At 51.5% G+C, this 13,604-nt stretch overlaps 1 protein-coding gene across 2 annotated transcripts in view; it reads left to right on the top strand.

Annotated features, from left to right (window-relative positions):
* Cpne5 (copine 5) overlaps window positions 1–13,604 on the top strand; it is an 84,346-nt gene that overhangs the window by 36,982 nt on the left and 33,760 nt on the right. Inside the window, exons 7-9 of one of the 2 annotated variants that reach the window (XM_059281549.1) lie at window positions 2,570–2,629; window positions 4,395–4,445; window positions 4,699–4,762. In XM_059281549.1, the coding sequence (XP_059137532.1) occupies window positions 2,570–2,629; window positions 4,395–4,445; window positions 4,699–4,762 (175 nt within the window). The remainder of the gene's footprint in view (window positions 1–2,569; window positions 2,630–4,394; window positions 4,446–4,698; window positions 4,763–13,604) is intronic. The other variant, XM_059281550.1, reaches the window with a different exon arrangement.

The raw sequence follows: 13,604 nt of genomic DNA, 5'->3' as shown, positions 1-13,604 counted from the left end.
TCCAGAGGACCTGGGTTCAATTCCCAGGACCCACATGGCAGCTCACAGCTGTCTGTAACTCCGGTTCCAGAGGATATGGCACCATCACACAGACATACATGCAGGCAAGACACCAATGTACGTAAAAATAAATCTTGAAAAATTAAAAAAAAAAAAAAAGAAAAGAACACACAACTTTATCCCGGCACCCACATCAGGTGACTTACAACCATCTGCAACTCCAGCTCCAAGGGACTGGATACCTCTGGTCTCACGTGCACACATCCACATGCAGACACACACACACACACACACACACACACACACACACACACACATATACACACACGAGTTAAAAATAGTAAAAACAAATTTAAAAAGGAAAGAGAAGTGGGATTTTCCCAGGAGAAACCACAATTAGCTCTTGTTCAGTAGCAGTGTGCAGGTACTTTCATTCGAATTTACATATTTTAAATTTATTTTATTTACTCTTTGACGATCTCACATATGCGTACAATGCATTTGATCCTCTTCATTCCCAATTGCTCTCTCTCTCATCGCCTTCCTACTCCCTCTGGCTGAGAAGTCCAGGAGTGTGTCTACTACACTTCCAGGCTCCTACCCGGATCCAAGCCTAACCAGTTACAGGTCCATTTCCTGCTTGCTGTCACCTGTCCACCTTGGGGAGGGGATGGAGGGATCCTTCCCACAGAAGATGAGCCCAAGGACAAGCGAGATCTGAAGTGGAGCGTCACGGGGATGCTGTGGAGGAGGCAGGTCCTTTCCCCAGAAGGTCCTGTGTATCTAAGTTTAGCCGTTCATGACTAAACCCACCAGCAGCTCTTGTTTACTGGGCATCTATTCTGGGACAGATGTGAGGGTCAGTGTTTTGCTAGTGAAATCTATGCAGGAAGCCCTCAGTGTTCATGGGCTCCATATACATGTACTCTGTCAACTAAATACTTTTTAAAAAGGCTGCATGTTCCTGAATGTGTGCTGACGTTTTCCTGGTCACTGTTCCCTCGACAATACAGTATGGCAAGCCTAGGTCGAGCATCATACCTGGGTTAGGCATCATAAATCACCTATGGCTTCAAATATAGGATGCCAGCCCTTGGGAAGTGAAGGAGGAGGAGTTCAAGGCCATCCTCAACTACATAAGTCGAAGGCTAGCCTCAGCTACCTGTTTATAAATAAATAGTAAAATAAAATGTGGGAGAGTGCGTGCAGCTCATATCCAAACACTGTGGTGGCCTTGTAAGAGATTAGTGCATCCAGAGGCTCTGTTGTCCCAGAGGGGACTAAAAACCAGTTCCTTGGGCCTATGAAGTGTGGTTTTGGTTTTGTTGTGTTGGAGGTTTTTTTGAGATAGAGTCTCACTACAGGGCAGTCTCAAACTCAGGCCCCTTCTGCCTGGGCCTGGTGAATACTGGGATTGCACGCATGTACTGCCACACTCCATTTCCTTTGAGTTTTGCGTCATGGCCTGGGGTCTTCATCTACAGCCCATGAAAGCCTCAAACAGATCCTTCTGCCTCAACCTCCCAAATGCTAGACCTGTGGGCATGTGCCACCCCACCCTGTCCAAGGTGCCAACCGAGTTCATTTCTGCTAAAGCCTCTCTCTCTGGCTTGGGCTGATTGTAGGTTTTCTTCTGTCTTGGTGGAGTTACCCTTCTGTGTGTGTCTGGTCAGTCCAACCCTACCCATGTGACCTCAGTTCCTTAATCGACGCTTTTCTCTTAAAGTTTTTTTTAATTATTTATTTTTATTTCATGTGCATTGTGTTTTTGCCTGCATGTGTGTCTGTATGAGGGTGTCGGATCCCCTGGAACTGGAGTTACAGACAGTTGTGAGCTGCCATGTGGGTGCTGGGAATTGAACCCAGGTCCTTTGGAAGAGCAGTCAGTGCTCTTAACCCCTGAGCCACCTCCCCAGCCCCCTTTTTTCTTAAAGTTTTTTTTAAAAAGTTATTTTTATTTAAGTGTATGTGTCTATATTTGTGTGTGGGTACGTGCGCTTGAGTGCAGATTCCCTCGGAGTCCAGAAGAGGGTGTCAAGTTTCCAGACCTGACTGGGAGCCTCCTGATGTGGGTGGTGAGCCTCCTGATGTGGGTGCTGGGAACCAAACTTGGTTCCTAGCTCTTAACTGCTAAGCCATTTCTCCAGCCCCTTTGAAGGTCCTGTCTCCAAATATGGGGTGCTGGATTTGGGCCTTTGGCATGTAAATGGGGAGGAACTGTTAAGCCACTGAGGCCCAGAGATGTGACTCGATCAGTCTTCACCTGCAGCAGGTGTCTGGGTCTCCACTTCAGGGTTGCTGAGTTGGCCTGAGGCATGTTTGTGATATGCAGCCCAGGGGCTGCTGTGGCTGCTGGTCTGGGGCCGCTCCGAACAGCTCCGGGGAAGCATGACTTAGGGCTTCACCCTAAGGTCTGGGAAATGTTCCCTCTGTGGCCTGGGCTTTTGGTCCTGTTTTAATGACTTCCAAGGCAGAAACTTGGGTCCAGGCATCCTCAGGTCAAGTGTTCTGGCCTCTGAAGACGGGTCATGCATGGCTCATGCTTGGCTTTCTCTTCCTGTCTCCACAGGATAGGCGCATTCAGCCTCAACTCCCGGACGGGCAAGCCTATGCCGGCTGTGTCTAATGGGTAGGTCAGCACGCGGCTGTGGCCCTCACGTCCTTCCGCATTCAGCCAGCTCTACAGAGGGCGCCTGCCTCTGGGGCCAGTTCCTGGTTACTGTTAATCCCTGGGTAGGAAGACAAAGGGTCTTGGGTCCCTCCATAAGGTCTCAGGCACCAGGATGACAGACAGCCCTCCTCTATCCAGTCCGAGCTGGAGCCCTGGTGGCTCTTGGGGCTTTCGGGAGTAGGGAGGGGCTGGGGTCCTCTCAGTTCCCTCTTTCCCTCTGAGCTCTGTCCCATTCTCTTTTTCCTCCCTTTTCCTCATCTAATACCCCTCTTGGCTCTCCCTTCTCCATGGTTTCTCTGTTAAATATCAGCTTTCTCCTGTCTATGCAGTTGATTTGGCTCACCCCCCCCCCACACACACACACACACTGCTTCCATAGCTCACCGGCTACAGAGGGTTATCTACTTCCCAGTTCCCACCCCGACCTTGTGCTTTTGGCTGACCTCATAAAAACGTGGCCAACATAGGCCCTCCATGGTCTTCCCTCTCCTCTCCTGAAGAGAGCCTCCGTCCCGGCTTCTTTCTCATAACCATGTGGGCCTAAGGGCCTTTGGGGCTTAGTAAGGGAGTCCCACTCAGCCTCCTGCAGATGAGGAAAGAGGCTGGAGGAGCCATGTGTGGACCCCCTCACAGCTCAGGACCAGTGTGGCTGCTGGTTTATGGGGAGAGGGGATACCAGCGAGCTGAGGGGGGCGCACAAGCAGACGTGAGAGAGGGATAAAGTCCAGAGGGAGAGAGGTGGGAAGAGGAGGACCAAGCTGGTGGGAGCAGGTTGAGGCAGGAGAGGAGGAACAGCAAGATCAGAAATAGAAGGTGGAGTCCACGGCAGAGCAACAGATGGAGAACCAGGGGCGGAGGAGGCCGCTGCTGAGGACTCTGTCTGGTCTCCACCAGGCCAGGGTGTGGGGACAAGTTACAGCACTGCCACCTGCCTGGGACAGGTGTGGTCCCCACCCTGCTCATCCAGTGTGGAGAAACCTAGAGTGCGTCTTCAGCCCCAGGAGGCTCCTCTGCCCTCCCTCCTCTGCTCCCAAGGCTGATGCTGGGGAAAGCTCATCAGTGCATCTCAAGGGTTCCACATACAGCGCGCTGCTGCTCTGAGCTGGGCAGGATGTGGGGTCTGGATTTCACAGCGCCCCACCATAGTGCAGCAAGAGTGCAGGGAGGGAGACTGTGTCATCCAGAGTCTTCGCTGCACCAGGCACTGTGTGTGCAGGTCAGGAAAACAGTCCACATCACTGTCATGTATGTGCAGGGGCAGAACCCTGGTCACAGCTGCTCCACAGCCTCACATATGACTCTCCCCCTCAGTGGACCCTATGATCCCCCTGTCTTAGTCTCATATCTTAGAGTGGCACGAGCTAGTTCTTGGGGCATGCGCACCCCATCCCCACCGACAAGAGGAAGAGGTGGTGGAGTACCCTGAGTAGATCCCCTCTCTTTGACTTGCCTTTCTGGAGGGGCTTCTCTGCTGTAATGGTCCCTTCTGGTCCTGCCTGGCCCCTCATTAAGTGGGGCATCTTTTGGCCCCAGAAGACCCCAGCCAAGGAATTCAAATGGAGGTAGCTGCAGGCAAGAGCCATGGAGAGGACCCCCTCCCCAAGACCCTAGCACACCCTCAGCTGCTCCTCCCTAGTGAAGCGGACTGGCTCAGAGCTGGAGCCCCAGGGGACCCGGGTAGCTGGGTACGGGGTGGCTAGCCCACAAGGTCTTTTGCCCACAGAAGTGGTCTTTGGATGGAAAGCCTCAGATCCACTGGTCCGGAAGCTTCCGGGTGAGTCTGGGTGCTGTTGCCAAGACCTCCCTGGTGGGCCTTGGGAGCAGGGGGCGGGCCACCCAGGCTGAGGGCCTAGCCCCAGCACACAACGCCCACTCAGCCACACTGCCCAGGCACTTCTGGGGACTTTCTCAGGGGTGTTGGGGGTAGATGCCTGGATGGCACGGGCCGGGCGTGGGAACGGCTGACCCAGGAGTGTCGGGTTGGTCTGTCCCTGTCTGGCTTCTCATTTTTGTCTCCTCTTCCTCAGTGGTGTCCCCGGGAAGAAGTGTGGCTCCATCATCCTGTCTGCAGAGGAGCTGAGCAACTGTAGGGTGAGTAGCAGGGGGTACTTCTCCATGGCCCAGGATTTCCCATCCCTGGAGGGAGCCCTGGTGGACAGGGCTCCTGGTGACCTGGCTGGCATGAGACACCAGAGCTAGAAGGTTCCATCCTTACGGCTGAGCAGGGTGAGACCCAAGGCAGGAAGGACCAGGCTGCACCCCAGAGCCAGGCTCCTTCCAGGCCCTATCCCATGGCCCTCAGCCCAGACTACCCTCAGCCCAGCACTGATGACCGAAGCCTTTCCGGCCTTGGGCACTTGACATTCGGTTGTCCCTTTTCACTTTGTCTCTGGCATAGGATGACACCCCCTGTGGAACAGAGGGAGAAAATGTATATGTGTGTATGTGGGTATAAGTGTGAGTGCGTGTGCATGGGTGGACGTGAGTGTGGGCAGGTATGAAAACGAATATGGGTGGGTGTGGCTGCTGGGAAGCCAAGAGTCTGCCGTTCCGGCAGCCTTTGGTTCTGACGCTTCGGTAGGATTGTGGAGATGCAGGTAATGGGGTGGCTTACCACCGAGAAAGGGGTCAGGGCTCTGACGGCTGACAGTAAGGGGAAGTGATGTCATGATGCTGACCCTTTGTCAGACGATGAGTACTGCTCCATTTGCTTTGGGTTGCTGTGATAAACGCCACGACCAAAAGTGTCTTGGAGAGGAAAGGGTTGATTTCAATTCATAATCCAGGTAATAGTTCATTGTTGTGGGACATCAGGGCAGGAGCTCAAGGCAAGAGCTTGAAGCAGAAACGGTGGAGGTACGCTGCTTACTGGCTTGTTCTCGGGATCGTGACCAACTAGCTTTCTTATACAGCCCAGACTCACCTGCCTAGGGATGGCACCGCCCACAGTGGGCGGGGCCCTCCTACATCCATGAAGCATCCAGAAAATGTCTCAGAGCTGACGAGATGGCTCAGGGGTTGAAAGCGGGTTGTTCTTGCATTAGACCGGAGTTCAGTTCCCAGCGACAATGTCATGTGGCTCACAAATGCCTGTAACTCCAGCTCCAAGGGGACCAAACGTGTCTGGCCTTCACAGCACCTACATTCATGTGCACACACCCATTACACATACTTAAATATAATAAAATGAAATCTGAAAGAAAATGCCTTCCAGAATGGCCATGGACCAGCCTGATGGAGGAAACCCTTCAGCTGAGGTTCCCGCCTCCCTGGTGACTCCAGGTGTGTGTAAAGTTGACAGCTGAAGCTGGTGATGACAGGACACTAGTCCTAAGACCTGAGATGAGAGTCTCGCTTGTGTACGGGGGTCAGGGGGAGGACTTGAGTGAGATTCCCGTTTCACCCGAGACTACAGCTTCTCTCTGAAACAAGAGGAAGCAGACCTTGGCTCTAGTCCAGGTCAGGCTGACTGTAAGATCAGGACTCTGCCCCCAGGCCACCCAAACCAGGCCTCCCTGAGGTCAGTGAGGAACCCCTCATGAGGCAGAAGGGGCTGGGGGGGGCTGCGTGTCTGGGGACAGGGCTCCCCTGGGGCTAGCAGAAAGAGAAGGAAAAACAAGGTCAGGACCTGCCTGGATCAGAGCGGCATTTCACCAGGATCCCCTGTGTTAGAAACCGTGACAGAACAAGTGTGACGTCATACATTTATTCCTTTTAGAATGATAATAGTGGAACCAATCCCAGCACTCAGGAGGCAGAAGCAGACTGATCTCTGTGAGTTCGAGGCCTGGTTTACATTAACAAGTTCCAGGACAGCCAGGGATACATAGAGAGACCCCATCTTAAAAAAAAACAATCAAAAAAAGAATCAACATGGGGAACCGGAGAGATGGCATAGTGGTTGAGAACACTGGCTGTGGGGCTGGAGAGATGGCTCAGCGGTTAAGAGCACTGCCTCTTCTTCCAGAGGACCTGGGTTCAATTCCCAGCACCCACATGGTGACTCACAACTGTAACTCCTATTCCAGGACATCAACACCCTCTTCAGGCATGCATATGATGTACAGACACAAATGCAGCAACTCTTATATACATAGAACAAAACATATATATATATTTATATATGTGTGTATATATGTATATATATATGTATTTATGTATATGTATATACATTAAAGAATCAACATAGGGTCTTGCCTTCTTAGTAAGTCTAAAGCCCTGGTTTTCATCCCCATATCAAATAAGCCAAGTGTGGAAGTACAGGCCTGTAATCCCAGCTCTCAGGAGGATCAGAGGGTCAAGGTCATCCTCAGCTATATCGTGAGTACAAGGCAGTCAGAGCTGCAGGAGACTGTTCCATTAGAGAGTGTGTTAATGTTAAATAACATTTTCAAAACACGAATGTTTTAGGTGAGAAGAGTGGCTTTGTGAACCTCTTTAATGTCTGGGGTCCTAGAAGATACCAGAAGGGGCTGAGGTATGTCTCAGCTTCAGAGTGCTTGCCCAACAGGCAGAAGGCCACGGATCCTCCCCTCGAATGGACGGGGTGGGGGAGACCACGGGATGGTCCCATCTGTGTAGGTAGTGTGCTGTTTACCATGGCCTGTGTGATGATGTTAGGCCACACTAAGGGTTCATAGATGTGGATTTGTTTATATGTTCTCTTGTGTAGCGTGAGGCTTCTAACATTCCATAGTCAAGGTCCTCAGTTTCTATGAGGAGACTGAAACATGGAGAGATGAAGCCCAGGCAGGGCCACACAGTCACCAGTAGAAGTGGTTTGGACCCAGGCAGCCCGTTCTGGAGCCCAGTCTTTAGTCATAACCTTGTCCTTGGGGGCTTCTGTGTGGAAGCGGAATTGGCTGTAGAGAGGTGGCCAGAGGAATGCTGCAGCTGCTTTCCTGGTGGTGGCCCTCCCTGTCCGTTTAGCTACCCGAGGGGCGAACAGGACACTGGGGATCAGGCTCGTCCAGCCTGTACACCCGGGGCAGGGCTGGCTTCGGTCGGTGTGCCCTGAGGATCTGATAAGAACCTAGCCAAGGAAGCCCAGCAGAGCACTTCGTGATGACAGACACTGTGTCTGCTGAGGGCTTGGCTGCTCAAACTAGGCCTAGAACCAGGGTACATTCTTCTGTTGCTGAGCACAGAGCCTCAGGGTTCCCCTGCTAAGGGGCAGTTGGGTTCACTGATGGGGATGAAGGTGATGAGGATGGGGACTGCCTGATTGATGCTCAGGAGAGGCTGAGGGGGAATTGCTTGATGGTCCAAATCCAGTTTCCCCTGAGCTCTTAGCCCAGCAGCGACCTCCTCCTTGGTGTATCTTTAAATAACGTCAGCTAGGGCACTTTGGACATTCTGAGCTCAGGGGGGCTGGTGCTCTTAATTGGTTTCCGAGCAGCTTGTAAATATCTTCCTTTACCCGTTCCTCTCTTCCTCTTCCTCCCTCTCCCTGCTCCTCCCCCCTCTTTCATCATGAACACAGTCGTTTCCTTGGTGGAAGCTGCGCCCCGCACAGGGGAGGTTTGGGGGCTCCCTTCCTCCAGAGGCTGGCGGCTCCCTTTTCTTCTGGCACATCTTTGGCGGAGTTCTCTCTTTCCCTAGAATCCTTGCAAGGAAAAGAGACTAATTCTCAGCATCTGGCTGAATTAAAATAATTATATGTGAGCAGCTTTGCAACTCCAGCTTTGGGTGGGAGGATCAAAGGGGGAGGGTGGGCTGTGGGTCTGCAAGGCGCGGGGCTTCTTCCTGCCTTCAGCCTGGAGCCTGCGTGGGTGGCCAGGGACAGCAAAGGATGGAGTGGATGCCAGCCTGTCACAGGCTTACTTTAGTAAGTAAAAGCCTTTGCTCATGTTGAATATTAATGCCAAGAAGGTTCCTACAATCGGAGTGGATGCAAACACAGTTGGGGTCCTTATGTTGATGGGGTCAGCTCCTAGTCACCCACATTTCCCCATGCCCAGCGGGGATGCTGATGTATTTCTGCAAGGTCCTCAGCTTCCTAAGGCTCTTGTTGACAAACACACCTTATGCTGGAGCTTGAACCCAGGACCCTGCCCAGGATGGGCAAGCAATCCACCACTGAGCTATATCACCAGCCCTCTTTTTTATTTAAAAAGAAAGAAAGAAAAAAGGGGGGAGACCATGTGTAGTGACACATGCCTTTAATCCTAGCACCTCAGAGGCAGAGGCAGACAGATCTCTGAGTTCCAGGCCAGCCTAGGCTATATAGTGAGACCATGTCTCAACCAGAATAGGCCAGGAACAGTTTCTCAATAACTTGGACCGGTGGCCCTGTAGGTTCTGTGGGCTTATAGCCATCAGTGGAGAAGCCAGCTTGGAGCATTGGAATTGGAATTCAGAGAGATGGGAGGTGCCGGCTGCACAGGCCGTGGAAGGCCAGGACTCCTTGGCTTTTCTGGTTGGTTAGATTGTCATGATTAGTACTCATCCTTCAGGATGCTGGTGGAGGGGTGGGGTGGGGAACTGCTTCACCTGTACCAGCCAGGGAAGCCCAAGCTTCATACTGTAGCATCCTGGGGTCCCCCCATCCGGGAATGTTTCTAGACTGCTTAGAAATGCATTTGTTTCAAGTCAGAAAGTAAATGTTTCACCCTCTCTGCCCGCTGTCCCCCAGAGTTCTAATTTAGTGTGAGAAATGCCAGCTGGCAACCCCAGCCTCTGCCCTGGCTCTCCACCCTGTCAGACCCACGGCCTCTTTTTATAACACATACTTCACGACATTCTTGATCCTGAAGGAAAATCCGGGGGCATTTTATTGTGTGCCCATGTGGAAAAGCAGGTAGGAGGTAAGAAGTTCTTGCAGCCAGCTCCCTGGGAATCAGGTAGCTGATGCAAAGGCCCTGGAGTCAGGAGAGAGAGGTAATGAGGGGTCAGGCAGGCTGCAGGTGGGGATGGTAGCAGGAGGGGCTGGATTCTTTTTCTTTTCTTCTTTCCTTACCCCTTTGTTTTGGGGGGGGATAGGGTTTCAAGATAGGGTTTCTCTGTATAGCACTACCTGTCCTGAAACTCACTCTGTAGACCAGCCTGGCCTCAAACTCAGAGATCCTCCTGCCTCCGCCTCCCTGCTTGGATCAAAGGTGTGCTGCGTGTGCCCAGGGAGGGGCTGGATTCTGTGAAACCTTCCAGCCAGGGAGTTCAGGGGACTGGAGGGTGGTGTTTTCTCCTTGCTGTGAACTTTGAAACGGAATAGCCATGGGAGGGAAGGAGAGAGAGAAGAGGAAGCCATGGGTGAAGTGGGTGTGGGGTGTGGGTCCTCTGACACTCAGTTGCATTCAGGCAGAAGGGTAGGGAAGGCGTGTCGCCCTTCCTAGAACAGACGTGAGCATCCTCCCTGAAATGCAATGTGTAATTTCTTAGTCTCAAATAATTTCTCTAGTCAAATCAAAACAAAACAAAACAAAAGCGCCGTTTCTGATGCTTAAATATATGTGTGTATGTAATATCACATTAACCATGTTAGCCTGGGGAGATGGTTCAGTGGTTAAATCACTTCTGCACAAGCAGCAGGACCACAGGTCACATCCTGAGAACCCACACGGACACTGAGTGGATGTGGTAACCCTGTAACTCCAGCCTCTGAAGGTGGAGATGGATCCCCTCCCCAAGAGCAAGCAAGCTAGCAACCGTAGCCACAGTAGCCTGCTGCTGGTTTGATTGACACCTGCCTCAGAGAATAAGATGGAAAGTGATCGAGAAAGGTGCCCAACATCAGCTTCTCCTCGAGCCTCTACACACTCAAGCACATAATGCACACGCACTTGCACATATGTGTACCTATACACGTGAATGTACATACACATGTACACACATGTGGGCTAGAACAAAGGAAAAATACAGTGTTAATTCTGCACAAGTTGGGAAATATAGAAAAATTGCCCAAAGATAATCATTGTTACTGACATTTGGATGACTTTTTTATGGCTGCATATATACATCTTCTGGGGTACAATTTAGTACTTAGTGGTTTTGTTTTGAGACCGGGTCTCACTGTGTAGCTTCTGCTGGCCTGGAATTTGCTATGTAAACCAAGCTGGTCTCAAACTCATGGAGATCCTCTTGCCTCTGCCTCCCAAGTGCTGGGATTAAAGGTGTGCACCGCATGACCAGCCAATATGGCACCTAGTATTTGGGCTGCAAGTTTCTGTCACTAGTCTTAGAAGTGAGTATTTCATAGCTACCTGTTATCCTCATCGGCTGGGTGGACCATCGCTTATGGAATATAGTTTCTCCTGCGATACATTTAAATAATACTGCATTGAACATCCTATCCGGCGCACACAAGCATGTGTACATATACCACAGGAAACATGGGGAGTTTTCTCCTTCCACCATGTGGGGCTTGGGGATGAAATCTAGCTTGTCAGGCTTGGCAGCAAGCACCCTTACCCACTGAGTCGTCTGTTTGTTTACTTCTGAGACACCGCCTCATTCTACAGTCCACGCTGGCCTAGAACTCCTTTTCCATCCCACACGGGTCTCAAGCTCCCAGCAGGGCTCCTCCTCCTGGGATCCCACGCATGCGCCGCCGCCATGCCCGGCTCACATCCTGTTCTAATTGTTTCGTTTTCCTTCCGAGCAATGGATTTAGGTCAGCTTCCCAGACCTCAGGCTCGGTGAGTGGGAGGGAAAGTGGTCAGCGGAGGGTTTTCAGCTTCCAAAGGATCAAATCAGCAGACCCACAGCTGACGGGGCTGTTTGGGAAGTCGGCCATCACCACAACAAAGAAAAGCCAGCTTGACCCCAAGGCCCTGTCACAGTTAGTGTAACCAACAAAGGCTCCAGCTCCCCAGGTGACCGCCACCTGTATCTGATGGACATCGGCTCGAGGCCTCCGCACTGATACCCCCTCATCTACCTTCTCCATCTCTCTTTCCTCTCTCTCTCTCCTCCTACCCGCCCCCAACCCCCAAACTCTCCTTGGCTCCAGGTTGAGTCACCTCCTGATGGAATGTAGTTTCAGAGTCCTAGATAGATTTGATGTGTGTGTGTGTGTGTGTGTGTGTGTGTGTGTGTGTGTGTGTGTTGGGGAGGGGCGTATGCACACACCTGTGTACAGTCCCATGCAGAGCCCAGGGAAGGACATCAGGTGTCCTCCTGTATCACTTTCCACCTCGCTCCTTTGAGGCAGGATCTCTCCCTGACTGGACACTGCAGGGTTTTTGTTTGTGTGGCTAGGCCGGCTGGCAGCTGGCAAGTCCCACACCTTCCCGTGTGACCCCCCAGCACTGGGGTGACAGGCTCATGAGACAGTCTGGTTTGCTCTGTGGGTGCTGGGATCTGAACGCAGGTCTGCGTGGCTGTGCAGCAAGTGCTTCTGACACGGAGCCCTCTGAGGCGCTGTGGCCCTCTTTTGTGGTGGTTGTTTATTTGTGTGTTAATTTTGAGATGGTCTCACTAGGTAGCCCTGGCTAGCCAGGATCTCACAGAGATCTGCCTCTGCCTCTGTGACACTATGCCTGGCTCCAGCCCTCCTTTTTAAGTAACACTGTGTGTGTGTGTGTGTGTGTGTGTGTGTGTGTATGCACACACACATGTATGTATGTGTGTGTATGCATGTATATGCATGTGTGTATGTGTGTGTATATGCATGTGTATGTATGTGTGTATGTATGTATTTGCATGTGTGTATGTATGCATGTGTATATGCATGTATCTGCATGTGTGTATGTGTGTGTGTATATGCATGTATTTGCATGTGAGTATGTATGCGTGTGTATATGCATGTATCTGCATGTGTGTGTGTACATGCGCTTGTGCTTGCTCATGTGTTTATATGTCCATGTGCATGTAGAGGCCAAAGGACAGCCTTGGTTATCATTCCTCAGGCGCTGTCCACCTTGGGATTTTAGACAGGCTTTCTCCAGCCTGGAGCTCACCAGTGGGCTAGACTGGCCAGCCAGTGAGCCCCAGAGTGAGCCTCTCTCTGCCTGTCCAGTGCCGGAATCGCAAACTTGAGCCACCATGCCCAACAGTTTACCACGAGTGCTGGGATTTGAACTCAAAATCCAGCACTTTACCAACTGAGTCATCTCCCTAGCATCCTGATCCCACCCCTACGGACTCACATACACAATCTAGACACACACACACACACACACACACACACACACACCACACCACACCACACCACACCCCACACACACACGGCGCCTTTTTATCTGACTGAAAAGAACAGTGTGCTAATTCTAGGAACTCTGGAAAATCCAACAGACCAAAAGGCAATAGATACACCGTGCGAGGTCCCGTTGTCCATTTAAAAACGTCCTCAGGGTTGGTTTGTAAGTTGATTAAGAACTCAAGTGCCACTGTTTGCCAGGTGTGTGACTCCAAGCGAGTTACTTGACTTTCTGTGAATCAGCTGCTTTGTTTATGAAAATGTTCCTCGTTCATCATTTCAGTGTTTATCACGGATTTTTTTTTTTGCAATGATTCTTTTTAGTGATGTTTAAACATTTATTTTGACCATCGAGTCCTTGAGGTGCCCTTACATTTCACATTTGCCCCCTGACCCAAGGGCAGCACCATGGGCACCATGCCTGCTGACCTCCGGGCCTGACCCCTGACCTCCTCAGCCTCCTTCCGGGGGGAGGGGGGTGCTGGGAGGGCTGAGGTGCCGGAGGAAGCCTGGCCCTGCTGCAGAGAAAGGCTGCCGGCTGAATCTCAGAGGCAGAGCAATTAGCATGTGGGGATATGCAAATTGAAGCAATCCTGCTGTTTTAGAGAAACTTAATATGTTTTTTAAAAAGATAGGGTGAAAGGCAGAAATTGCAGGAAATTATATATCTTGGGAGCGGGTTTTATCTTCCCTGCCACTGATTCCCACGGGCTCCCAGGCTGAGAACAGCATCTCTTGGGCTCAGAGAGCCCCAACTCAGCATCAGATCCCCAAACCCGACCCTCACAGGAACCCTGG

This window comes from Peromyscus eremicus, chromosome 16_21 (assembly GCF_949786415.1).
Source record: "Peromyscus eremicus chromosome 16_21, PerEre_H2_v1, whole genome shotgun sequence".
Taxonomy (NCBI): Eukaryota; Metazoa; Chordata; class Mammalia; order Rodentia; family Cricetidae; genus Peromyscus; species Peromyscus eremicus.
This window is presented reverse-complemented; position numbering and strand designations above follow the sequence as displayed.